Source organism: Pleurodeles waltl, chromosome 11, assembly GCF_031143425.1.
Source record: "Pleurodeles waltl isolate 20211129_DDA chromosome 11, aPleWal1.hap1.20221129, whole genome shotgun sequence".
NCBI lineage: Eukaryota > Metazoa > Chordata > Amphibia > Caudata > Salamandridae > Pleurodeles > Pleurodeles waltl.
The window spans coordinates 569,567,587-569,593,453 of record NC_090450.1 but is presented as its reverse complement, the minus strand read 5'-3'; the positions used below and the strand labels follow the sequence as shown (position 1 = coordinate 569,593,453).

The 25,867-nt window shown below is 43.3% G+C and overlaps 1 protein-coding gene across 3 annotated transcripts in view; it reads right to left on the bottom strand.

The window, feature by feature from the left end:
* The window catches only part of NSD3 (nuclear receptor binding SET domain protein 3), a 1,432,226-nt gene that overhangs the window by 823,152 nt on the left and 583,207 nt on the right, over window positions 1-25,867 (bottom strand). For all 3 annotated transcript variants that reach the window (XM_069214018.1, XM_069214019.1, XM_069214020.1), the window contains exon 10: window positions 22,108-22,238. In XM_069214018.1, the coding sequence (XP_069070119.1) occupies window positions 22,108-22,238 (131 nt within the window). The remainder of the gene's footprint in view (window positions 1-22,107; window positions 22,239-25,867) is intronic.

Genomic DNA, 25,867 nt, shown 5'->3' with positions numbered 1-25,867 from the left:
GAGGGTCGCTGGGACTATTAGAAAATAGTGAGGGTTAGAAAAATAGCCCACCCCAAGACCCTGAAAAGTGAGTGCAAAGTGCACTAAAGTTCCCCAAAGAGCACAGAAGTCGTGATAGGGGAATTCTGCAGGAAAGACCAAAACCAGCAATGCAACAACGATGGATTTCCAGACGAGGGTACCTGTGGAACAAGGGGACCAAGTCCAAAAGTCACGATCAAGTCGAGAGTGGGCAGATGCCTAGGAAATGCCAGCTGTGGGTGCAAAGAAGCTGCTACTGGACAGTAGAAGCTGAGGATTCTGCAAGAACGACAAGGGCTAGAAACTTCCCCTTTGGAGGATAGATGTCCCACACCGTGGAGAGTCGTGCAGAAGTGTTTTCCTGCGGAAAGACCGTAAACAAGCCTTGCTAGCTGCAAAGCTCGCGGTTAGGGTTTTTGGGTGCTGCTGGGGCCCAGGAGGGACCAGGATGTCGCCAATTGCGTCAGGGGACAGAGGGGGCGCCCAGCAAGACAAGGAGCCCTCTCAGAAGCAGGCAGCACCCGCAGAAGTGCCGGAACAGGCATTATGAAGTGGAGTGAAACAGTGCTCACCCGAAGTTGCACAAGAGAGTCCCACGCCGCCGGAGGACAACTCAGGAGGTCGTGCAATGCAGGTTAGAGTGCCGTGGACCCAGGCTTGGCTGTGCACAAAGGATTCCCTCGGAAAGTGCACAGGAGCCGGAGTAGCTGCAAAACACGTAGTTCCCAGCAATGCAGTCTGGCGTGGGGAGGCAAGGACTTACCTCCACCAAACTTGGACTGAAGAGTCACTGGACTGTGGGAGTCACTTGGACAGAGTTGCTGGATTCAAGGGACCTCGCTCGTCATGCTGAGAGGAGACCCAGAGGACCGGTGATGCAGTTCTTTGGTGCCTGCGGTTGCAGGGGGACGATTCCGTCGACCCACGGGAGATTTCTTCGGAGCTTCTATTGCAGAGAGGAGGCAGACTACCCCCACAGCATGCACCACCAGGAAAAGAGTCGAGAAGGTGGCAGGATCAGCGTTACAGAGTTGCAGTAGTCGTCTTCGCTACTTTGTTGCAGTTTTGCAGGCTTCTAGCGCGGTCAGCAGTCGATTCCTTGGCAGAAGGTGAAGAGAGATATGCAGAGGAACTCGGATGAGCTCTTGCATTCGTTATCTAAGGAAATCCCCAAAGCAGAGACCCTAAATAGCCAGAAAAGAGGGTTTGGCTACTTAGGAGAGAAGATAGGCTAGCAACACCTGAAGGAGCCTATCAGAAGGAGTCTCTGACATCACCTGCTGGCCCTGGCCACTCAGAGCAGTCCAGTGTGCAGCAGCACCTCTGTTTCCAAGATGGCAGAGGTCTGGAGCACACTGGAGGAGCTCTGGGCACCTCCCAGGGGAGGTGCAGGTCAGGGGAGTGGTCACTCCCCTTTCCTTTGTCCAGTTTCACGCCAGAGCAGGGCTGAGGGGTCCCTGAACCGGTGTAGACTGGCTTATGCAGAAATGGGCACCATCTGTGCCCATGAAAGCATTTCCAGAGGCTGGGGGAGGCTACTCCTCCCCTGCCTTAACACCTTTTTCCAAAGGGAGAGGGTGTAACACCCTCTTCTCTGAGGAAGTCCTTTGTTCTGCCATCCTGGGCCAAGCCTGGCTGGACCCCAGGAGGGCAGAAACCTGTCTGAGGGGTTGGCAGCAGCAGCAGCTGCAGTGAAACCCCTGAAAAGGCAGTTTGGCAGTACCCGGGTCTGTGCTACAGACCCGTGGGATCATGGGATTGTGCCAACAATGCCAGGATGGCATAGAGGGGGCAATTCCATGATCATAGACATGTTACATGGCCATATTCGGAGTTACCATTGTGAAGCTACACATAGGTATTGACCTATGTGTAGTGCACGCGTGTAATGGTGTCCCCGCACTCACAAAGTCCGGGGAATTTGCCCTGAACAATGTGGGTGCACCTTGGCTAGTGCCAGGGTGCCCACACACTAAGTAACTTAGCACCCAACCTTTACCAGGTAAAGGTTAGACATATAGGTGACTTATAAGTTACTTAAGTGCAGTGGTAAATGGCTGTGAAATAACGTGGACGTTATTTCACTCAGGCTGCAGTGGCAGTGTGTAAGAATTGTCAGAGTTCCCTATGGGTGGCAAAAGAAATGCTGCAGCCCATAGGGATCTCCTGGAACCCCAATACCCTGGGTACCTCAGTACCATATACTAGGGAATTATAAGGGTGTTCCAGTATGCCAATGTAAATTGGTGAAATTGGTCACTAGCCTGTTAGTGACAATTTGGAAAGAAATGAGAGAGCATAACCACTGAGGTTCTGATTAGCAGAGCCTCAGTGAGACAGTCATAACACAGGTAACACATACAGGGCACACTTATGAGCACTGGGGCCCTGGCTGGCAGGGTCCCAGTGACACATACAACTAAAACAACATATATACAGTGAAATATGGGGGTAACATGCCAGGCAAGATGGTACTTTCCTACATTGGCCACCCTCAAAAAAGGTAGAAACAGCTCTAAGAAAAATGAGAACAGTCGGGGCACCAGGACCAAATGGCCTTCTGTTAGGTCTTATCAAAATTTGATCTAAATCTTTGCACATCTGTTCTAACCCTGCTCTTCTCTGAATGGTACAGAACGAGAGCACAATTAGACATCAAAGGGAAGGGCTATTGTATGAAAAGCTGGAAACCTGGGCAATTGATAAGAAACTGATCCCATAGTTTCAGACTGGCTTTCAAAGGCACACTCACAACAAGGATAATCTCCTGACCCTAACCTTCCCAACTAATGAAGCAATGCTCTCTAAGTCCCGACTACCTAAGGCTGCATTTATTGATTTCACAAACGCCTTTGATAACATACCAAGAGGCAAGCTACGGACTAAGACAAGAAAGTGGGGGATACCATCACATCTCCTGAAGGCAACAGAATCGTTATACAGTGACAGATAGGTAAGAGTCAAATTATCAGCCAACTGAGCAAAAACCACACAAATAAAGGCGTGAAACAGGGTTGCATTCTTGCCCCCTGCTGTTAAATCTGTACATGGCAGATATGGAAAGTCCTCTCGCTGTCCCAACCATTTGTCCGCCCAATTTGATGAAGCAGAAAATACAAATTTTACAATGTGCTGATGACATGGTGATACTTGTTAACACCCAAATTGGCCTGCAGAGATTGCCTGTCGCTTTGAAACAATACTGCATATTAAATGACATCACCATCAACTTAAAAAGACAAGAACAATGTTTTTGGGCAAACATCTGGTAAAAAAGGGGCACCTGGTTCATTGGAGGGTGAAGTTTTAAACACCTTGTTGGCACACTCACTAAAAGAGGTGGTGGGGGCCCAGCTAGGCTCATTGACATTGATGGCTAAACACCCAACATTTAGGATGGTTCAACTTAAGAGTGGCCTCACAAGCCAAAATACAAATGACTACTCACGGAGGAGGCAACAAAGCTGATTCTCACAATTACACATGATGCCATGGTGTTCAGGACCATCTCTATGAATGGCTAGGCAAACTGGAATATATTTGCTACCAACGCCTATTTACACTCCCAGATTGCACTAGCCAATCCCAAATAAGGCTGGAATTTAAAGTACCAAAGCAAGATGTGGTACTGAGAGCCAAATTTGTTTCATATAGTCAAACCCTGAAAAGAGCAACAGCTGGCACAATAAAACATTTGCTCTGGGAGAAATTTCAAGAATCTGGATCCATATGGGGCCAGCTTTTAGCAACCTCTTTTAAGGTCTTAAGAGCAGAGCACTTTACCACAGAGGACGACTTCAGAACTACTAATGAAATCAGCAAAGAATCTCATGGGATCAGGATCTTCGGGACCTAAAAACCTAATTTCACAGCAGCTGGGCTGTGAATCTTTACACCCCAGGCACTCTTCCCAACTCCTTGAGCTCGCCCCTGCCAAACCATGCGAAGTATACCCTTATGAGTATGTGCTTTGGCTTTATTCTCCTAAGGTGCTATTGGTTTGGTCATATGGAGGGAAAAGACTATGTACGAAGCAGATAGTGTGGTGTATCAGAACAGAACATGTGAAATGCACTTGTGAAGCCCTCTGAGGCGTTAAAGGCTCTGGCCAATATTTCTTATATTAAATGTGAGGACCTGCTGGGCACCTGTCCTAACTTGCTTAAAAGGAGAATCAAGGAAGCTATTGGGCGCTTAAAAAAATATATGATAGCAGCAATTGGCAATTTTAAATGACTATGACAGCCGTTCTTTTCTAATCATGGAGCTCCTTAACTTGCCCAGGCTGCACCTCATTGGCACAGAGTACCTTGGACTGTCAGTTGATAAACTGAAAGCAGCAGCTGCAAAAATATCCGCAACGGCCCTCACACTGGTGGAACAGAGTATGGAGCATTTTGACCTTCAGGGCTGTATTTTACTAACACAAGCACTTTAGTCGAATACTGGAACAACAAACTATGATGCATTTTCCACCATTAGCACTTTTAATCTGCATGATGTCTCATATTGGTGACTAATTAAGTAGGGAGTACCTTGTTTTTCTGGGTTGCACTTCACCAGGATGGAGCACTTTAGCTTAGCTATGTTCCTGGAAGCACTTTTAGCTCCAAATCCCCTGAGAATCACACGCTGTAATAAAGTGCCCTTGATTAAAGCACTGCCTGAGCTGAAATTTCTTTACTATGTGCCAAAAGGTGATGCTTAACTTGAAATTAGTTCCGTTTCATTAAATACTGTATTTTATTCACTTCTGTGACGCTTAACTTGAAATTAGTTGTTTTATGAAATACTGTACTTTGTCTTTTTCATATAGTTATATACCATTAATGTTCCAAAAGATAATTACTAACTTGAAATTTGAATCTTATGAAATGCTGTTTTTATTTCGCTCTATATCTGCTATTCATGTAGTGATGTAATTATTTTATTTAATTGAATCTCAATACAATTCAATTCAAAATTCAAATTCAAGCTCCGGGAATGGAGCGATATCTGACCATACTGGTCTTTCCTACATGCCTAGTATTCCTAGAGTGCTTTTTGATCTGATAAAAGCCACAGACATAGCAGATCCTCACTTTCCAATGTTATCTAGGTGTTTATGTTCCCTAGGTGGGGGAGCAGTGCAAAGTGCAAAGCTATGTCAGAGTTACAAGATCTTCTGTGTTGCATCACCACAGAATTCACTAACAGGTGAGGAGTGCTTTATGGGACTTTCGATTTTTTGTGCAAGTGCAGTACAGCAGCTGTCACTGTTGCAGGTGTTCACATCGCCTTCAAGCTATCATTCAAGATGTGATTTGTAAGAGGAATTGGCCTGAACTTAAGAGGCAGAACTTCGTATTCACAAAGAAAACAGTCTCTGTCCTTAGTATAAACTGGAAATTCAAATCACCAACTCCTTTTCAATTAAAGATTGGAAATCTGCTATGACATCAAGCAGTGAATTAGCAGAGTAGGCTGGTTATTTACTGGTATGAAAGTCATCCTTATTCTGCACGCACTGCAGGCAGCACATCCTCTTAAATTTCTCCATCTTTTTGATTGTCATCTGTGTTGTAGTCATCCTGGGTGGGAAGAGTGACTGAGCTCTGAAGAGCTGAGCTAGCTCTGTAGAGCATGACTGTAGCCATGGTTCTAGGGGTAGTTACCTTAGTGAAGGGCATTGTGGGAAGTGGATGTGGTGTAGATGGTATCTTAAGTCCACATAGAAACTTATAGTACCTGTGCCATGATTTGTTGAAGATCTCCGACTAATGACGTGGGTACCTGTACCATTGTTGGTTCGTGACGTCTTCATTTTAGTACGGTTCATAATGGCAATCATAATGTGAATTATAATGCCATCGTTCTTGCGCAGGATGTTTCTGATATGGGTGATAGGAAGGTTAATAAGCTCACTTGCCACTGTTGTAAGTATCTGCTAGAATGGGAAACACCGCATCCTCATGAAAGCATTGGCCTGACATTTTACTTTCAATTGCATTGGACTGTAAGCTGGACTAAAGGGGCCTTAATCTTCTGGACTTGCAGTGGCAAGAGGTCTGGGTGGAGGCTGCAGTATTGAGGGAAAATCCTTCTTAGAGATAGTGGCAATTTCAGGTGAACTGACAAGTTGGTTAGCCAACATATATCTCTTAAATGGCATCAACTTTGACTGTGTCCTCTTGTACGGTGGAAGGAAAAGGTCAACTTTTTTTTCGCCAATGACCGAGTGTATGACAGAAGATATAGAGCTGATATTGTAGGCATAGAATAAGCTGAAAGTTGGGCTGTTAGGAAGTGTTATAAAATAATGAGAATCAATGTAATAACATGTAGAATTAACATGTAGGCCTTAAACGAAAATGCTATGTCTTTGATTTCAAATAAAAGCACAAGACTGACACATTTACACATATTAGGCCTGAAAAGCTGATACTGCAGTTTTGCAAAGTAGGTTAGGATTGTCAAATGTTAAACTTTCAACAAGCTAACATGCTGTGAACGCAATTTAATGTAAAAGAAATTCCTTTAGGCATATTTTTGTAGAATCTAATAATGTATAAAAATGTTTTAACTTATCTCTGTAAAAATGTTTCAAAATTATATAATGGCTTAGTTTAAGAAATCAACAGGTAGCTTGTGATTTAATAAACTGATGCAAAAGACTAACGTGAACTGAAGTTTTGTTCAAGCAGAGTCAATGACCCTCCCAGAATACATTTGGTAAAAATGTTGCATTTAAACATTTTTGTCAACAAACTATTGTTCCCTCTGTGAGACAATGTCAAAATGTTCCTGTTCCCATGAAGACCCTGATTGCTGATTGGCTGACGTGAAGATGATGATGATGATACATGTTGCAAAAGTTTATATTAGTGCGTGTTCCTAAGGTAGGTTCAGACACTTTCTCACACCCTCTCGCCCAGACTCTCTGCCTCGCTGCACATCCATTTTGCAGCCTGAATCTATGCTGCTGCGAGACTCCACTGAGTTTCACGAACCGTTCTTTATAGGAAGTTCTGCTTTGATTGAGATTTGATTCTGAATCTTTATGCTTTAACTCATTTATCTGAAGCTAACCATGGGTTCCGACTAACAGCTTTTTCACGCCCTTCCCAGTTCCACCCTAAGATTTAGAATAGGGACTTTTCCTTTATGGAATGGGCGTAATGCATTTATCCTGACACTGAATGATATTATGATTTACTAATTATTGAATTGATAATGATGACATTCTATGCTGATTTCAATTAACATTTGAGCAATTAAAGAGACTTTTAAATAAAGTTTTGAAATCGCACTGTCATTGACTGAAAAAAAAATGGAAACTCTGATGACTGTTTAATTGATGTGCAGCTCCTCCTTAATCTCATTTATATCCAAAGTCTATTGCCTGTGACTTAGCAGGGATTTCTACAGTGATAAATTGGTAAAGCAAAAATCTGTAAACTGATATCAACGCTCCATAAGCTGCTGAGGCACAGAGATTACCTCAGGAAATGGACTACAACACTTGGTAGTTGGCTTCTCCATTGATAGCTTTTGTTGGTGACTCCTAAGATGTCACCTGAGGAGAAGGTATGATTTGTCTCACACGTGTGGAAACATAATCTCTGTACTTCATAGATCGATGAGGAACATTTTCAGTAAACCATCCAGTCTTTTCTTTTTTTAGTGGGATAAAGGTATTAAATGCATTCCTTGAGGCTTCTCAGCTTGGAGTCTTACTTTCCCACAAGAACCACACTGTCTAAATTAAACTTTTTTGGATGAATCGGACATGGCTTGATTTCACACTTGACCTAACCCACTGTGAATAAACATTCTCCTACACTAGAATAAGCATATAATACAAATGAAATGATTTATCTAATAAAGCCAGAGTAAAGCTCAAAGGGTCTTCCTTCATGCAGGGCATGTGGAAGAAACTGAGAGGTATGGTGGCGCCTAGATGGAGTGGTATTTACTGTGCTCTCCTTTCATTAGCAGTAAAAAACAATTATATATTTTTTTAATGAGATGAGCAGGATACTAAGGTGACAATCATTAAATGCTTTGAGGCTATGTTTAAAATCCCACTGCTATCTTAATGTTACAGTGAAACTGTAGTTTAATGGCCGTGAACACAGGAAGTATATGAATTTATGAAAGATCCAATGTTGTAGAAAATGTTACCTGGGCAAAGCACTCAAAAAGATTAGATGGCTCTTATTTCTGTGCTTGCACAGACACAAGTCGGTGAGGGTAAATGAGAACCCACAATATAATTATTTTATTTGTACCATAATTGCAAATATATAAAACTTAAATGTTGCCTTTACAAGAACATTCAAGAGAAATATGACAAATCAAAAATCTCAAAGAAAAACAGCAAGTCCTCACTAAGAAGGGAAAGAAACTAAACTGTGGAAGAGGCAGTTAAAGGGTGCCAGATGTGCCACTAAAGGCATACATTATCAACTTCTAGCAGTCAAGCAGAATGTCAGGGGTCCATCCACTATCCTATCACGTTGTAAACACAGAATGGTAAACTACTGACATTAACATGGCAGCAATGCCAACCTCAGCAGCATTCTGGTTTGATGCCATGGAGTGCATTGAGCTAGCACCTAGTAGCTAACTCACAATCACTGGTGTGTGTATGAACAGTTGAGCAGTCTACATATAATATGGGACCCATTCAAAGTGCAAAGGTTGAGTATATATACTGCATATGCTGGAAAAGTTAACATGGGACACTGTACTCAGTGCAATGTACATATCCATTAGTAACTATTCACACTGTTATGTATTTATGGACCACTTCATTTTATTTCAGTTGTACTGTGTACTGTGTGCGCTGTGTTCTGAGCGTGTTGTCGGTTTCTTAGGAATAGCCCACAAATACGTCAGCCAAAGAAGAGGAAACAATAAACTGCTCCAGTTTGCGCACTTCCGCACAAGGAATTCCCTGCATCCGTAGGCCTGTATGCGGAGTACCTATCAGGTAGGAGACTCGACTGCAAGTAAGTGCTCTCGCGCTGAGATTTATTAGATTACTAATCTCGATTCCTCTCAGCCCAGGCCAGCGCGAGCTTCGCGTTTGTGCAAGTACTGTTGAACTAGTCTGGGACACTAAAAAAAAAACACGCTCCTCGCATAAAGTGATAGTTTTGGTGGTATCTCTTACAAATGAGTGATCTATGAAACGTGTTCCTCGTGTAAATTGGTATTTGATGTAAAAAATCCAGAGAAATCCTGAGTTTATAGTATTGGCAAAAAGATGGATATTTGATGAATCCTTCATTGCATATAAATCCAGGAGATCCCTGAGCCTATAGCACTGGCAAGCATTTTGCTGATACTTCATAAGAACACTTATGAATACTTGAGACCTGAGAGAAAGGTCTTTCTTGGGAAGAATAGTATTTGGAACATTCTTCATGAGACACTATGATCTAGGTGTGTGAACTGCTACTGATGTTATAGCTCTCGCTAGGACTCCAGGTAACTGTTTTTCTCCTAGAATGAGTTTTTTTAATTGTCAGTGTAAACTTTATTGAAAGACTACGCAACCTGCTATTCGTGTGAATCGTCTTGTTCCAGATCTCCTTCCCCGCAGTACCCTCCCTAATTCTCCATCCCTTCGCCTGGCAACTCTGAACTTCTGATGAGTCATTCGTGCCAAATCAGAGCTGCCGGAAGGTGGGCATGTTTAGGGTACTGCTCCCAAGGAACATACAGGTCGTGACACATAATCTGTCACACAATACACCCCTGTGCCCCTCCTGCTTGCCAAAAATGACTGCATTTAAATTGTAGGAGTTGGTGTGTCATCTTTTCATACAATATATCTAGATTGCCAATTGGCTAAATGGAGCAAAAATAACATATTCAAATCACTTTGCTCTTTACCAACAACAATGAAAACAAACAGCACATCATGCAAGTATTTTAAAATTTTAAGGACATCCGCGAACACCAATTTGTTCACAGAAAATGGAACAAAGTATTACAAGGTATTAATTTGCTTCTGCATCTATCTTCTTTGGTAATTTCTGTACTGTTTTTAAATGTGTATGTTTTTATCACTGTAACTGCTCATCCCATACTCTGCTCTTGGCAAAGCTTATCATCCCCTCCTCTGTGCCTGCGTTAGGATATTCACATGGTCTCTATCAAGACTTTTCTTTTACCTCTATCTCTCTAAGTATACAACATTCATTCATACATACACCCACCCTATAACCCCTTGGCCTCAATTATTTCGACTTTTAGTTTTTATTTTGAACTCTCTATAGATAATTCAGATATTTCCTTCACTTCTTCAGATATTGCCAGTTGATTTTCCAAGTTGTCTACTACTTAAAACTAAATACATTCCGTCAGATTTCATATATGAAATCTGGGAAATCAGAGATTTATTTCTTGTCTGCATTCTTTCTCAGTCCTGGTCTCTCAGTTTATCAACAAAATACCCTTTGAACATACTTTCATCAGTTCTTTACTATGTTTTATTATCAGGTGAGGAAATTATATTTGTAATCCTAGATGCAGAACTAGGAATGTAAGTTACACTTTTATTCTGTATCATATGGTCTTCACTGATAGTTATACATAGAATAAAATAAAAAGCCCATTAAAAAACACAAGATCCCCAATGCAGAATGGCACAATAAAAAAGAAAACAAATCAGAAGGGAGAGCAACCTCGTCCAAAGAGACTCCTTTGAGCAGCTTGTCCAACTATAGTGTCTGCCCTAGACTCTATGACCATGCTTGATGAAGGTATGCCCAGATGTCCACATACCTTGTCTTCAAATACTTAGAAGTGGAACATTTCTGAATACGGTGGCCAGAGACATATTCTATGAGATGGAATGAGTATTAGGATTCCCTGGATGAGGCTTATTAGCTATTTGATTGGATAAGGAGACACAATAAACCATTCATCTGGGAATGGACAGCTTGGACAAGGAAAATAAAAGACTGTCTAAAAGGATGATAGTTGACAAAGAGCTGCTTAGATTTGTTTATCACGCCTGGGTTGTCAAAATAAAGCCTTAGGATCCTTCTAAAATCTAAGGAGTGAAGAGATCCTTTCTGTCAGAAATGCAGAAGAAAACTGGTAAAGAGATTGAGAAGTTAATGTCTAAGTCAAAAAGGAGAAAGACATCCTCTTTAGCTCCCTATTTTATGAAAAACAGTGTATGGTTCAACTGCTTCAAACTCACTCACCCTATATGCAGCAGTAATGGTTACTAAAAAGAAAGTGAGATGTTGCAACAATAACTTACGTGCAGGCTCAAAAGGAGCAGACATTAACTGAAAATACAGATAAATTATCTTTCAAGGGAATAGGACGCCCTTGTTGATGGACTCCTCGCCCCTTTTAAAATATTCTTCGAGTCTTGACGTAGGTCCAGGAGTATATACCGCATGATTTCAGGAGCTACAATGACATATTCAAAGATGTCCTACTGGAATGATATAGTCTACAGCTTTCTGTGTTGCATGAAGGACAGGTTAAGAAGCTCTGGAAAGCAACTCTCTCTTGTCCATCCTGGAGCAAAACACTCATTTCTCCCCTACGAGAGAACTGGAGTTACAGGTAAGAAACCATTCCTTCTCTCGTAGGGGATTTCCATGTATAGTCATAAGCACTGAATAGAGTAGCAAGCCCATCCCCATAACCGCGGTGGAGTAGACAGAAGAATACTGAGAAAATATGAATCATGCAAATAAATTCTTGAGCAAGGCCTGTCCAACCTGCGCATCTGCCCTAGCGTCTGTGTCAAGGCAGTAATGCTTAGTAAAGGTATGGACCGACTTCCAAGTGACAGCCTTGCATATTTCTGCCAAATGGACATTTCTCATCAAGGCTGCAGTAGCTGCCTTCCCTCTAGTAGAGTGGGCTTTTGGCCTACCACCAAGGGATTTATTTGCTAACTGATAACATAACATTATACATGAAACAATCCACCTGGATAAAGATTGTTTAGACGTGCCCAACCCTGTTCTAACTGGGCCATAGTTAATAAAAAGCTGTTGTGATTTCCGTAAGCTTTTTGTCCTGTCCAAGTAAAATTTCAAGACTCTCTTTACATCCAGAGAGTGCAGAGTTCTCTCAGCAGGAGTAGTTGGATTTTGAAAGAAAGTCGGTAATGAAATTGTTTGGTTCACATGGAAGTCGGATGAGTTCTCATTACCACTTTCGCAGAATGAAAAACCGTGTAGGGTTCTTGAGCGCAAAGGGCCTGGATTTCGCTGACCCTACGCGCTGAAGTGATTGCCACTAGAAAAGCAGTTTTCCATGTGAGATGCTGAAGTGATGCTTTATGTATTGGCTCGAATGGAGGTAGCATCAGACGTGATAGGACAACATTCAGTTCCCATGGAGGAGATGGTCTTCTAATGGGAGGAAAAACCTTTTTTAAACCCTCCAGGAAGTCCTTAATAACTGGGATTCGAAAAAAGGAAGTTTGTGAGGGGCTCTTTCTGTATGCTGTTAGAGCCGCCAAATGTACCTTTATTGATGACAATTGTAAGCCCGATTTTGCCAAACTTAACAAGTATGGCAGAATAGACTCCTCTCCGCAGGATATCGGGTCAATGTTGTAGCCTAAGCACCACACGCAGAATCTCTTCCACTTGCTTGCATAAGTGGATCGTGTGGAAGGGCGCTTTGCTTCTTTCAGGAGTTCCATACAATCCTGAGGTAAGTTCAAGTGTCCATATTGCACTAGTTCAGGAGCCATGCTGCCAAACTCAACGATGAGAGGTTGGGATGGGACATCTGCCCTCTGAACTTCGTGAGCAGGTCCGGACGATAAGGGAGCCTGATGTGTGGTTTGAGTGACCGGTGAAGAAGGTCTGGAAACCACCATTGGCGTGGCCATTCCGGAGCAATCAGGATCATTTTGGACTGAGCATTGGATAACTTCTGGAGGACCGCCGGAATCAGGGGAAGCGGCGGAAAGGCGTAAAGAAATGCTCCTGACCAGCTTATCCACAGGGCATTCCCCAGTGTCCCTGGATGGTAATATCTGGAGGCGAAGTTTTGGCATTTTTTGTTTTCTGGGGTTGCAAATAGATCTATAGAGGGGGTACCCCATAGTGCGAAAATGGAATGAACGACATCGTTGTGTAGAACCCACTCGTGGTTCTCGTCCATTACGCGGCTGAAAGCATCCGCTTGAACATTCTGGATGCCCGGCAGGTGAGTTGCTACTAGCGACATGTTCCTGGCTAGAAGCCAATGCCAGATTGTCTGAGCCTCTCTGGATAAAATCCTGGACCTGGTGCCTCCTTGTTTGTTTACGTAGTACATAGTGGCCACGTTGTCCGTCTGGAGAAGGAGAGTTTCTGCTCTCAGAGAGGGAAGGAAAGCTTTGAGCGCAAGGTGGACTGCGCGAAGCTCCAGCAGGTTGATATGATAGAGACTCTCTTTCTGTGACCACTTGCCTTGGACTCGAAGATGTTCCATGTGCGCTCCCCATCCGAGCAGTGACGCATCTGTTACGATGGTTTGAGCTGGAGGCCGATGTTGGAACGGAATCCCCACCAAGAGATTGTCGGGTAGACACCACCACTTGAGGGACTGTGGGCCTGGGGAGAAAGGATGACTTTGCTCTCCCATTCGTTCATTAGTTGACTCCATTGATCCTCCAGGTTTTCCTGTAATGGTCTCATATGGAGGCGAGCATTGGGAACGAGATGGATACAAGACGCCATCGAGCCCAGTAGAGAAGCTATTACTCTTGCAGTGGTCTGTGGAGTCTGTTGCAGTTGTTTGCACTTTTGGAGAATCGATAATCGTCGTTCCTCCGAAGGAAACACCTTTCCTAGATTGGTATCTATAATGGCCCCTAAGTAATGCAACCTCTGAACAGGTGTTGCTGTGGATTTCAGGAGATTTACTTGAAGACCTAGCTTCTGCAACAGCTGTAGAGTCCATTTGAAATGTTGTTGTGCCTCTAGATAACTGGAGGCCTTTATGAGGCAATCGTCTAGATAGGGGTAGACAAATATTCGATGTTTCCTCAAGTGGGCGGCTACCACCGCCATGCATTTGGAAAAAGTCCTCGGCGCTGATTTGAGGCCGAAGGGCAGAACCGCAAATTGGTAATGACGTTTTCCGACGGTGAACCTTAGGAATTTTCGATGTTTCTTGGTCACCGGAATATGAAAGTAAGCGTCGCAAAGGTCTATTGCACAGAGCCAGTCGCCCTGACGAAGATGTGGGTAAATTTGGTGCAAGGATAGCATCCTGAATTTCTCTTTGCGAATCCACTTGTTTGCTGTCCTTAGATCTAAAATGGGACGAAACTCTTGCTTGTCTTTTTTGGGCACAAGGAAATACCTTGAATAAATCCCCTTCCCTTGTTGGCTGATCGGGACGGGTTCTATGGCTCTTTTTTGTAATAGAATGGTGACTTCTAACTGAAGAGCTTCGAGGTGTCGGCTGGTTGTTTTGGGTGGAACAGATGGTGGAGGACTGGTGAATCTGAGAACGTAACCATGTCTCACAATATTCAATACCAAGGCGTCTGTTGTGATGCGTAGCCACTCGTCCAGATGATTTGAGATACTTCCCCCTACCGGAGTGGATAACGGAGGAGGGAGAAGCGAAGATTCAGGGCTTCGACGCGGGAGCCTGTCGAGTTGCCTGAGTTTGAGGTGTTGAATGACCCCTTGTCGACCTTTGTTGTGTGGAGAAACCCCTATGATGCTGCTGCTGCTGCTGGGGACGTGAAGACATCCAATGTGGAGTCTGATACCTGTGGGTGTACAGTCTTCGTTGATATGGGCGGAATACCTTTCGCTGTTCTTTCGGTCGTTCCATGCCTACTGCTTTCAGGGTATCCAGCTCAGACTTCATTCTGGCCATCTCGTCATCGGCATGAGAGCCGAACAAAGTGGAGCCTGAGAAAGGTAAATTTTGTATTCTCTGCTGTGCTTCAGGTTTAAGCGATGTAAGTCGCAGCCATGCATGTCTCCTGAGCGCTATTCCGTGAGCATAGTTATATGCGGATAGTATTGAAGAACCCGGCGCAGCACTTATAACTTGGTTAGAAACCATAGCTCCCTCGCCCACGACCTCCAGGAAATCTTCCCTTTTGTCCTTAGGAAGATGCTCCGCAAACTGCAGTACAGAGTCCCAGAGGGCTCGATCATATCTCCCTAATAGAGCAGTGGCACTGGCTGCTTTCATGGTGATGGATGCAGTAGAGCATACTTTTCTTCCTGCAGCATCGATCTTTCTGCTCTCTTTATCTGGAGGTGAAGAGGAAGACGGTGACGTAGAATGCAATTTCTTTTCTGCCACTATAACCACTGAGTCCGGTACTGGGTCCGACCTCAAGAATAGAGGATCTTGTTCTGGTGGACGGTATTTTTTAATAAGTCTGGAAGGAGCAGACTTTGTTGCAGCCGGTGTAAGAAAAATGTCCATTGCCGGTTCAATAAGACCCGGAACCAGTGGAAGCAAAGGTCTTGAAGATGTCCTGTGATGCAAGGTCTCGAAGATTACTGACGTCGATGGAGCCGGCACCGCCAGCGGGATATTCAGTTTGGTTGCCCCTCGCACCAAGACCTCCTGGAATGTATTCACATCATCTATGGGGGACACTCTCGGGGACGGTGAGTCCGATAGGGTTGGAGAGTAGTCCTGTGTTGACGAAGAAGAATGTCTATGATGTGAATGCTGAGATCTCGGTCGTGATTCATGACGATGGTGCCGAGAGGAAGAAGAACGTCTAGAAGAATGTCCAGAACGCCTTACAGATCGCGTTGGAGTCCTCGGAACAGGCTCTGAAGGAGGAGCCGGAAGAGGAGCCGTAGGTGTTACCGGTGTCTGCGGCAACGGCGACTGCCGAGGCGAGAGCTGTGGAGACGCTGGAAGCAGGATAAGTGAGGCCGAGGATTCCGAGGTTGTATAAACCCTTCTAGGCCTCTTTGATTGTCGTCTCGACGTCGACACACTCCTTGACGTCGAAGAGCGGTGACGGCGACCTCTGGACGTCGATTCCTCTCGCCGTGGAGAACCCCTCGACGACGACCCTCGACGTCGTTGTGGTGACGGCGAACGTCTCCGACGGCGAGTACTCTCTCGACGTCGATCATCCTCGCCGTGTCGACGGCGACCCAGATCCTTTCGACGTCGTGTGTCCACGTCGTCTCGACGGCGAAATGGTTGTCGACGGCGAACGATGTCTTTTCCTCGCCGGCGAACCACTCCTCGGCGGCGAACATGTTGGCGCCGTTCCCTGTTTCGACGTCGACGCCCTCGACGTTGTCGGAGACCTGTGCCGTTTTTCAGCAGGTCTGGTAGGAGTTATAGAGGAAACAGATTGAGCCCTGGTAGAAGCCTGACCTTCTCCTCGCTCTGTGGTGGAATGGCCACTTTTTCTTCTGTCCTCTCTCACCTGAAGTCGGCTCTGGTTTGTGGCTGGATGGAAGACAAATTATGCAGACCCTATGTGGATCTGTTTTAGCCTTTTTTCTGCCACAAGAAGGACATTTGTCAAAAAGTGAAGGCATTTCTAAACTAGAAAAACCTCAAAATTCTGTCAGAATTTAACAGAAACTAGTAGGAAATGATCACTCAATGTTAAAAACGTCGAGTGAAATTGAAATTCAAAAAGATTTTAAATGAATTTCTGTCACAAAAAACTTTGTGAGGTAGAGCTCAATGCTTCAGGGTCCTGTCAGAAGGATCCGTAAAAAAGAACTGAGGCAACTGCCTTTTGCTGTGCATGATGGGAAACAGGAAGCCTTTACTTTCTTAAAGGCACAGCTCTATTTTCATTCTGTATAATGGCAGCCTATGGGCTACACTGCCCTGCATTGCTTTATTCTCATGAGAGGTGTAAATAAAATATGAGAATGTATTTGTTAATATATTTATAAAATAAATAGATGTTTAAACATGAATTTACACTATAACTGTTTTTTCTTTTAACAATTTGGCCTGTGTAGCTGTTCACATAGGCTGCACAGTGTTATTCTTAAGTGTTTTTTGACAAACCTTTTTTCAAAGGGTTGGTATTTGCACTTAAGAATATACTTCACACCAGTGCTCCGGGGTCCAGGCAGGCGCGCGGAACTATTCAGTGCTTATGACTATCATGGAAATACCCCTACGAGAGAACTTCACATTACATGCAGCGTCTGGAGAGCACGAGGAGGCTCCCTTGAGATTGGTTTTTATATCACCAACGATTGAAACCTGGCATTACTGGACCATAAAACGAGCTCCACTTGCATATTTTGTTCTAGATTATACGTTAAAGGACCCGCTGCAAATTACCTGCCTTGCCATTGTTGAGTCACGGGGAGGACTTCCCAGCTGTTGAAAGCGAGCAACTAGGAGCAGCGACGGGCACAGAAGTTGAACAAGCGCCAACAAGCGAGCAGCAAGGAGAGAGCAGAAAGAAAAAAGCTGTGCGCCGAAACGAAACATATGGCTGATAGTGAAAGGATCTACCTAGCAGGGACAGTCTCTAAGGCAGGAATAAAACAGCCAAAAGCAGGACAAATGTAAAGCATTTACCAAACAAACCAAAGGAAATTTGAAAGGCAGACCAAGGAATAAATGAAAGTGATGGGCATGTGATAGGCGTGGTGAAAGCCCACAGAAGCAGATACAGCATGGCGAGAGAAAGCGCATGCGCGCTGCCTAGATGCGAACTAAAATGTATGAGGTGCCGATTTCAGACTCAGTAGTAACACTGTGTATTGATAATGAGAACTACCCATTGAGAATCACAAGAACTTCCTGTGTTTGTTGGCTATTAGGATGTGAAAATAGGCATCCTATAGACAATTGTGTACATTTAGTCCCCTTTGCTGACATAGGGGAAAATTTGATAGTATGCCAACATGCAAAAGTTCTACTTCTTGATCTATTTATCAGGCAGTTTGAGGTCCATAATTGGTCTTAATTCTTGTTTGGAGCATTGCTAGTATACCAAAGTACAATTTAAATAAATGTCTTTTCAACACTCAGAGGAGGGAGCAGGCTCTATTCCTTTCATCTAAAGAAATGTTGTAGCTTCTTTTCAGATGAGATGTAGCTGGTGTACTGGCACAAAGTTAAATGGAACTGAGAGAGGGAGAGACTTGAAATGGAGAGTGTAACCATTTAAAATGATTTGCAAAACCCTCCTATTGTGATAATGTTTAGCCATTCTTGCAGATGGTTTTAAATTCTTCCATCCACCACAGTGATGCAGAGAAGAAGTAGGAAGGCATTTCCTGAAAAGAGACTGCATTCTTCCTGAGGAACACGACTACTGTTGTTACCGCTATCCTATGCCCCAGGAAGAGCTTTAATGATACAGTGGCTATTGTTGACCTTGAGGATAAGGTTGGAATGACCATTTAAGGAAATAAACATTTGGTCTTGGATGGTGCTTGTTCTGAGATGTATAAAATCTCCTCTTCTCCTCAAACCCAACTGCTTTCATCATCAGTAACATTTCTTTGTCGAAATGCAGACCAAACAAGACCAATCCAGTGAAAGGAAGATTCACAGTCTTCAACTGTGTATCTGGCTTGAAAGACGTTAAGTGGTGTCACAAGGAACACCTCAAAGAGGTGCCATGACAGTACACAAAGAAGTACAAGTCCCTAAATCAACAGAGGTGCTGATGACTTTATTAGGATCCTCAAATATGTCTTACTTTCATCCTCTGGGAATGTAATTGGAAAAAATATGCACAGTCTTCCATTATCAAAGAACTCCATCATACCTTCGTAGAAAAGCTGAGCCACTTGCTGATATGTCATAGATGATTCTTCCTGCTTCATGAATGTGTTTGCTTTCTGTCTCTGGGAGAACAGCCACCTCTGGTACAGAAGCATACTTCTTTTTCACATCCACATGATCACATAATCCATACCTATGGGTATGGATGTGACCTACAGGTCTAGAGAACCCCTTGTGTTGCAATTTCGTTGGTAGACCAAGAAATGAACTTTACACGCACCAAGTCTGCAAACCCAGGTGTAAAGGGTAGAAAAGGCTTAGCCACTGAACAAACTGGCAGTGTCTTCATTTTAACAGAGGCTGACGCCTGCAGACCTCAACAGGAATGTTCAGTTTTGCTACTCCTCTCAGCAGATCACCTTGAAATGTACTGAAGTCAACAATTGGTGAGGACTTTACTGGAGGGCCTGTTGGTTAAGAAGGTGGGTAGGATGATTAAAAGGAGGACAAGATAGAGAGACATCATCACTGTACAGAGAAGTAGATGAGTTCTTCTCATTTGGGGACATCCTAATGGAGGAGTCTTAACACACGGATCCAACAGGGGTAGGGCATCTTCATAATGAGAGACACAGATTTATGTCTCTGTACAGTGTTTGGCTTTGGAGGAAGGTTCAAAGACTGTAAAGGACCTTACAGTAGGTCATCAACCCATATGTTTATTGCCAGAGCTGTAGTTGGTAAGAGGGAACACCACCAGAGAGTATGCGTATGACAGTTTTCCAGATGGAGAGCGATCCAACACTCCACATCAAATATACTGGTGTTGATCTCCTTGAATTAGCGTCTCTCAAAGATATATCATTAAATGCTGAGTGCATCAATGCAGACGGTCTTGGGGGCAAAGGCCTCAACAGTGATCTCAAAAGATAGAAGAAATGTCTAGATGCCAGCTGCTTCCAGATCAAGTGCCTTGATGTTGCATCTTTGTATGTTCCTCTCTCGATGTTAAATGTCTGATTCAGCACCAGCTCAACACTATTTTAGGGCGTGACAGCAAACATTTTGGAATGGTGCAATGTTTCAACATCTATGTGTATGACTTTGAGCAGGAGGTGCAGCAATGCCAGGATGGTGCTGCTTTATCATCTCCATAGAACCTCGTCTATTGGAGTCTTTGGATGGAGAGGGACTGGTGGCAGTAAAAGGGAACCTTTCCTGGCCACCCTATGATATCTCTTTTTAGCTCCTTGGCTTTGAGGCCTTTGAGCTTGCCAGTGATGCATTTCCAGTCCTTCAAGGTACTCTGACATTTCAAATGTAGATTCTTTCACTGAATATGATCTGGTAGCTCAGTGGACTAATACAGTCACTCAAAAAAAAACATGTGGTTGACCTCATAGTTTCAGGTTTAAACACTGGAGGGTTCACTCTCGCTTTTATGTTCCAAGGTTGATAAGATGAGTACCACTGAGTTTAATAACACAAGAGGTTGAGTGTGTTTTCCAAATACAGGTTATGTTATGAAATTGAAAGAAAGCGAACCACACACACATCATGTGGGTCTGAAACAGCTTTCTTTCTCCCACTTAGGGGCTTTTTCACAAATAGTTAAAGTACATAAGATAATTCCCCCTTCAAATGATGTCAAATGGATGGGAAAGCTTCAGACGCTTAAAAAAAATCCAATTCTAGAGGTGAAACCTGCACAAAATAGGCAGGCAAAACCTTAAATTTGTTCTGAGATCCTCTTCGCATGAGCAGGAAAAAAGAACTAAGCAAGTGAGACCACAGCTACTATAAGGGATGCCAGAAGATGAAAATCACTAACTCCTGAAAAGGGCAGTGCATGTTTTAATTTGATGTATATTTCCTGCTGTTTATGTTAAATAATTAGCTTAGGGTCTATAATAAAAGAAGAACGTTTACGATGGTATGTGCCAGTCAGTGCTAACATCCTTAAAATAGATTGCCAAATTTTGAAAATTAAGTTTTCTGGAGTCCCTGCACAGACAATAACAGTCTACATGTACAACAGTCACTGAAGATCCTACAATGTAGATCAAATAAATCAATCAATATCTTTAGATACAATCAATATCTGTCAACACTTCCTCTTCAATCTTTCCACTATTGGTATTTTTTTTGAACATGTGAGGCCACATGAATGATTACATTATAATTTAAATTCTGTGATTCTTGGCCTGTCCTTCCATCTATTGTATTTTTACTCTGTAAGCTAATATCCCTTTGTGAATCTGCTTTTATTTTAATACTCTTGAACTTCAAATGCTGCCTCCTATTTACTGACAGCTTAATAAATTAACTATAATTAATGTTATCTCTAGTTTTCAAATGTTTAGGTATATGAACTCAAACATATCATCCTTCTCATGTCACTACGCAATGGCATCTCATCATTCTCATCAAGGTACTTCCATCAGGAAATTACTGTTTGCTCAAGTAATTCTGTGTGCAATTACATTTACATTAATTGCTTTGCCAACAAACTCGAACTCTTATGCTGAAGTCCACAACTCCACCTCTGCACCAATTAGTATTCTGTATTCTCTGAAAATGATATTGTCTGCTTCTTGCCTCAAATGGTAATGGTGTAATGTTGATATTTGCATAGTGAGTCAATGAAAGGCATATCTGCTTCAATAAAATGACAATGTGTCATATAATGTTTGTATATTTGCACTTAGAGAATCTCATATTAGAAACAAGTATTTTCTTTAAGTAGGCACATTTGCATGAAGGTCATTCATGTTTAGTGAGCTACTACATTCACCTATGACAGACTAAGAGGCCAACACATTTTGAGGGTCGAGTGCAAGCACTCTGGTCGGTTGTAATCTCTATGTGGGCTTTTAAGCACGCCCACTACGGATATTCACCCTTTGTTGTGCTTATCTCAAATGCTTCATTTTTATTGGTGCATTTTGTGAAATGTCCCTTCTTTGTTTGCTGAGTTCCCTCCCAAGGGATTTCACTAAGTGAACATTTTTGTTGGGCATCACACTACGTCACACTTCCTCCTGTTATGGCGTGTGATGGCACTTCCTACGGTTTCGGTTTGCCGTTCATCCCAGCTGCGATCCTTTCTAGACATTCACTCAGGAAGCCAATACCTCTCGTGCTCATGCTCATGGTGACCATGGCGCTTTGAATTGACTTGTTTATGTCAACTGTTTGTCCTAAATCCAGTTAGGAATTTACAATACTAATAGCTCTAACTTGAGCAAACGTGAGACCCATTGCATTGCAAATACTCGTTATATTTTGCCATCAGTTCTTGGTAACGATAGAGAACATTATGCTAGCGCTCTTGATTTTATTGTTAAATTTCTTTCACTTTGTAGTTGAAAAGTGAAAATGGGTTAAATAATCATGACATGCATTTACCTGCGTATCGTTCACTCCCCTAGAATCAGAATCAGATGTGTCTCTGTATGTTGAACTAGCCATTTCTACATCAGTGGAGGCTCGACTCCTTTTCTTAAGTGGTTTGCAGGAATCCGAAATTTCGCTGGCACCTTAACAAAAAATTAAGAATTACTACCAAAAGCAATCAATTTATTAATCAATTCTGGACAACCTTTGATCTACAGATTCATACATATTACAACAAATTCAAGAAACTGTGTGGTTATAATTGCAATAGAGTGGGATCTGAAATAAAGTATTGATGAAGTAGAATCTGTCACGACAACAGCATCAGATGTGGACTATCAAACCTTCCTGGAGAAATTATTTATTAGCCCTATGGAGTCATTTTGAAGTTGCATGTGCATCCTTCAGCTTGAATGTATCCCTGTATAGTGGGGAGATGTTTACCAGATAGCAAGAGCTTTGTTATTTGACTTAAAAAAATAAACAACTTTAACACATGTATTTCATTAAAAGGCAAACAAGGAATATTAACAAAGATTCTCTGAAAAAGAGGACACTAAAGAATGCAGATGACTTTAAATATTTTTGCATCTGGAAAAAGGAAACTGTCTCTCTCACCTTCTGCCTAGTCACAGCTAACAGAGAGGTTTTAAGCCACCAGAAATTTAGATGAAGGCCTTATGTAAAACAAGGCAGTTTTCCAACGGTTATGAATTTACTACTCAAGAATAAAAAGTTACTTACCTTCAGTAAGGCTCATTCTGGTGAATACGCTATTTAAAAGCAGATTCCTAACCTTGTGAACACTCCCTGGCACCAAATTGGATACAAAGATTTTTCAGAGCAACTCAATCGTGCATCGGTAGGTGGTGGTGTGCAACTGTCAGGTCCGCCCCAGATGTGACATCAGGGCCCCTACATAACAGCCATCTCCTTGCACTTTCAGTTTCTTTCTCATTGCTGTCCACGCCATCAGACACTAAGCCATTGGAAATCAGACTGCACCAATGTACTGATCTCTTGAGTAGAATCTTATTAACATGAATTACATTAGTTCATTCCATAGAACAGGGAGAAGCGATGGTCAGTGAGAAATCTGCAATTCGATAGAATATCCACCAGAAAGAGCATTACCAAAAATACATATCTTTTTCTTCTGATGGATACTTCTTGCCACAGTTTCTTCACCTTGTTACTAGAGATCCAAATAGTATCTACCCAGATGGTGAGACTGAGGAATGGCTCAGACCTGGAAATTCTCTGGACAGACTGGCAAAATGCTCCTGTAGCCAGCCCTGATTATCCAGGCAATAGTGTTTTGTGAACCTCTGAATTGATACCCACATAGTTGACTGGCAGATGTCAATGATTGGCACTTCACACACCAGTGCAGTGGGAGCAGCTTCTGCTCTGGTTGCATGAGAGAGAAAACCTTCTAAAGGGCGTTTCTTGCCCATCACAAAAAATATCTAATGCATAAAACAATACATCTGAAGATGGTTCTTTTAAGTACACATTTATACTTTGAAGCCCCAGTGAAACCCACAAAGAGCTGATCATCCACCCGATGTTCACTGGTGCGACACATGTAGAAGTTCAGAGCTCTTTTGGAATCAAGGGGATGAAATCTTTCTTCCTCTTTAGATGGATGAGGTGGAGCGAAGGAACCTGGCAAAGTAAACCCCCCCGTGGAAGCATGTGACAACCTCTGGTAGGAACGTTGCTTTTTCCTAGTACCAGTTTCTCTGGCAAAAGGTGGTATACAGCAACTGGATAGACAGCACTTGTAGTTCATTCATGATCAGCTGACACAATTGATATGAGGAAGATATTCTTCAGTGTAAGAAGGTGGAGAGAGAACAGCTGTGCAGTGGTTCAAACAGGGCACACTAGTTAAGTGAGAACTAAATTAATGTCCTATTGAAGCATCAAAAAAGGTGCTGACAGAAACATATCGATCAGCCCTTTACAGAAACGGATCATAACAGGTGATTTCAAGAATGATGGCTAATCAGGAAGGCTTAGAAAGGCAAATAAGCAACTCTTGATTGTTGCGACATCAAGGCCTTGCTGGGACAATTAATGAAAAGATAACAGTATGTCAGCAAACTGTGCCTGTAAAGGCTGAATACTGCAGGAGGAATACCAAACAACAAACCTCTCTCAGCGGGCAATGCATGCCTGCCAAGATAACAGCAACTACTTTGGAAAGAAGATCGAAAGCCATCAACTGCTGCCTCTCAATCTCCATGCATGAAACTGTAGTTGTGCAGATCTGGGTGCAGGACCGTGCACTGCTGCTGAGACAGTGTTCTCAAAGGGGCAGCCAGAGCAAACAACAGATGCCCATGTCCAGTACCTCGGAGTTCCTTATTCTCCTCACTCAGTACGGGCCACCAGGATGACTGGAGTCCGGTCCATCATGATCTTCATGAGACCCTGGGTAGGAGAGGTAAAGAGAATGTGTAGCCCAAGCTCAAATCAAAGCAAAAGGCGTCTCTGATCAAGAACGGCCTTTGAACTCTAACATGCAAACATTTGGACACTATATATTCTCTGTGGTGGCAAAAAGATCGGCCCAGTGTTCTCCCCACTGTTGCAAGACCCCTGTGCCACCTCAGAGTACAGGTGCCATTTGTGATCTGCTAGGCAACACTGGTTGAGTTCTTACTCTCTGTGGTTTAAAGATCGTTCCAGGAGCTATGCAGCAAGCATGGAGCTTTGGCCATTTACCCACGTCTCGAGGCGCAGGGCCTCCTGGCACAGAACCCATGATCCCATACTGCTTGTCTATTGCGGTACCACATGGAGGTTGTGTTGTCTGTAAAAACATATACCAGTTCCGCCTTGAAGGTCGGGAAGAACACTTTCAGTGCCAAGCGAATCACCTGCAACTCCACCACGTTGATGTGGAGAGGAGTTTCCTGTGAGCTCCACTTCTCACAGATGACTTCCCAAACCAGCAATGATGCATCTGTCACAACCATTTGCTCTTAGGGGGGCGGGGAGGGTTTTTTGCCAAAGGTACAGTTGCTGTCTAGCTGCCAGGGCTGCAGGTCTTTGACAGTCCCCTCCAACACCTCGATGGAATCTGAAAGGGTCACTTGGTGCTTAGCCCACTGAGACTTCAGATCCTACTACAAAGCCTGCATGTGCCAACTAGCATGGTTCACCAGCAGGATGCAAAAGGCCAAGAAGCCTCAGAGCCGCTCTCACTCTAACCCCAGTCAAGGGCTGAAACATCAAGATCACAGCCCAAAAGTGATAGACTCGTTGAGGTGGAGGTGAGGCTCAAAAGAAAATGGTGTGCAGGATGGCTCCAATGAAGGTCAGCGGTTGCGAAGAAGTCAGGTTTAGTTGTGACTTTGGAACATTGATGGCAGCCAGCCGAACAAGTTTGGGAAGACTGGCATTCCCAACCTCTGCAGATGGGCAGTGACCACTGCAATCACCTTTGTGAACACCCGAGATGCACTGGTAAGGCCCAAAGGTAGCACTAAGAGCTAAAAGTGCTTGTGGTCTACTTGAAACCGTAGCTAGGGTCTCTGAGATTGCAGAATGTGGATGAGAAAATAATAATCCTGGAAATCCAATGCCACCATCCAGTAGCATGGGCCCACGGCAAACAAATCCTGGGCTAGGGTGATCTTTTTGAACTTGCTCATGCAGAGAAAGGAGGTCAGAGGCCTCCATCCTTCTTTGGCACCAGTAAAAAGGGTAATAACAAGTGCCACTATCTGATGTTGAAAAACTCTCCGGTTCCGTTGGCCAA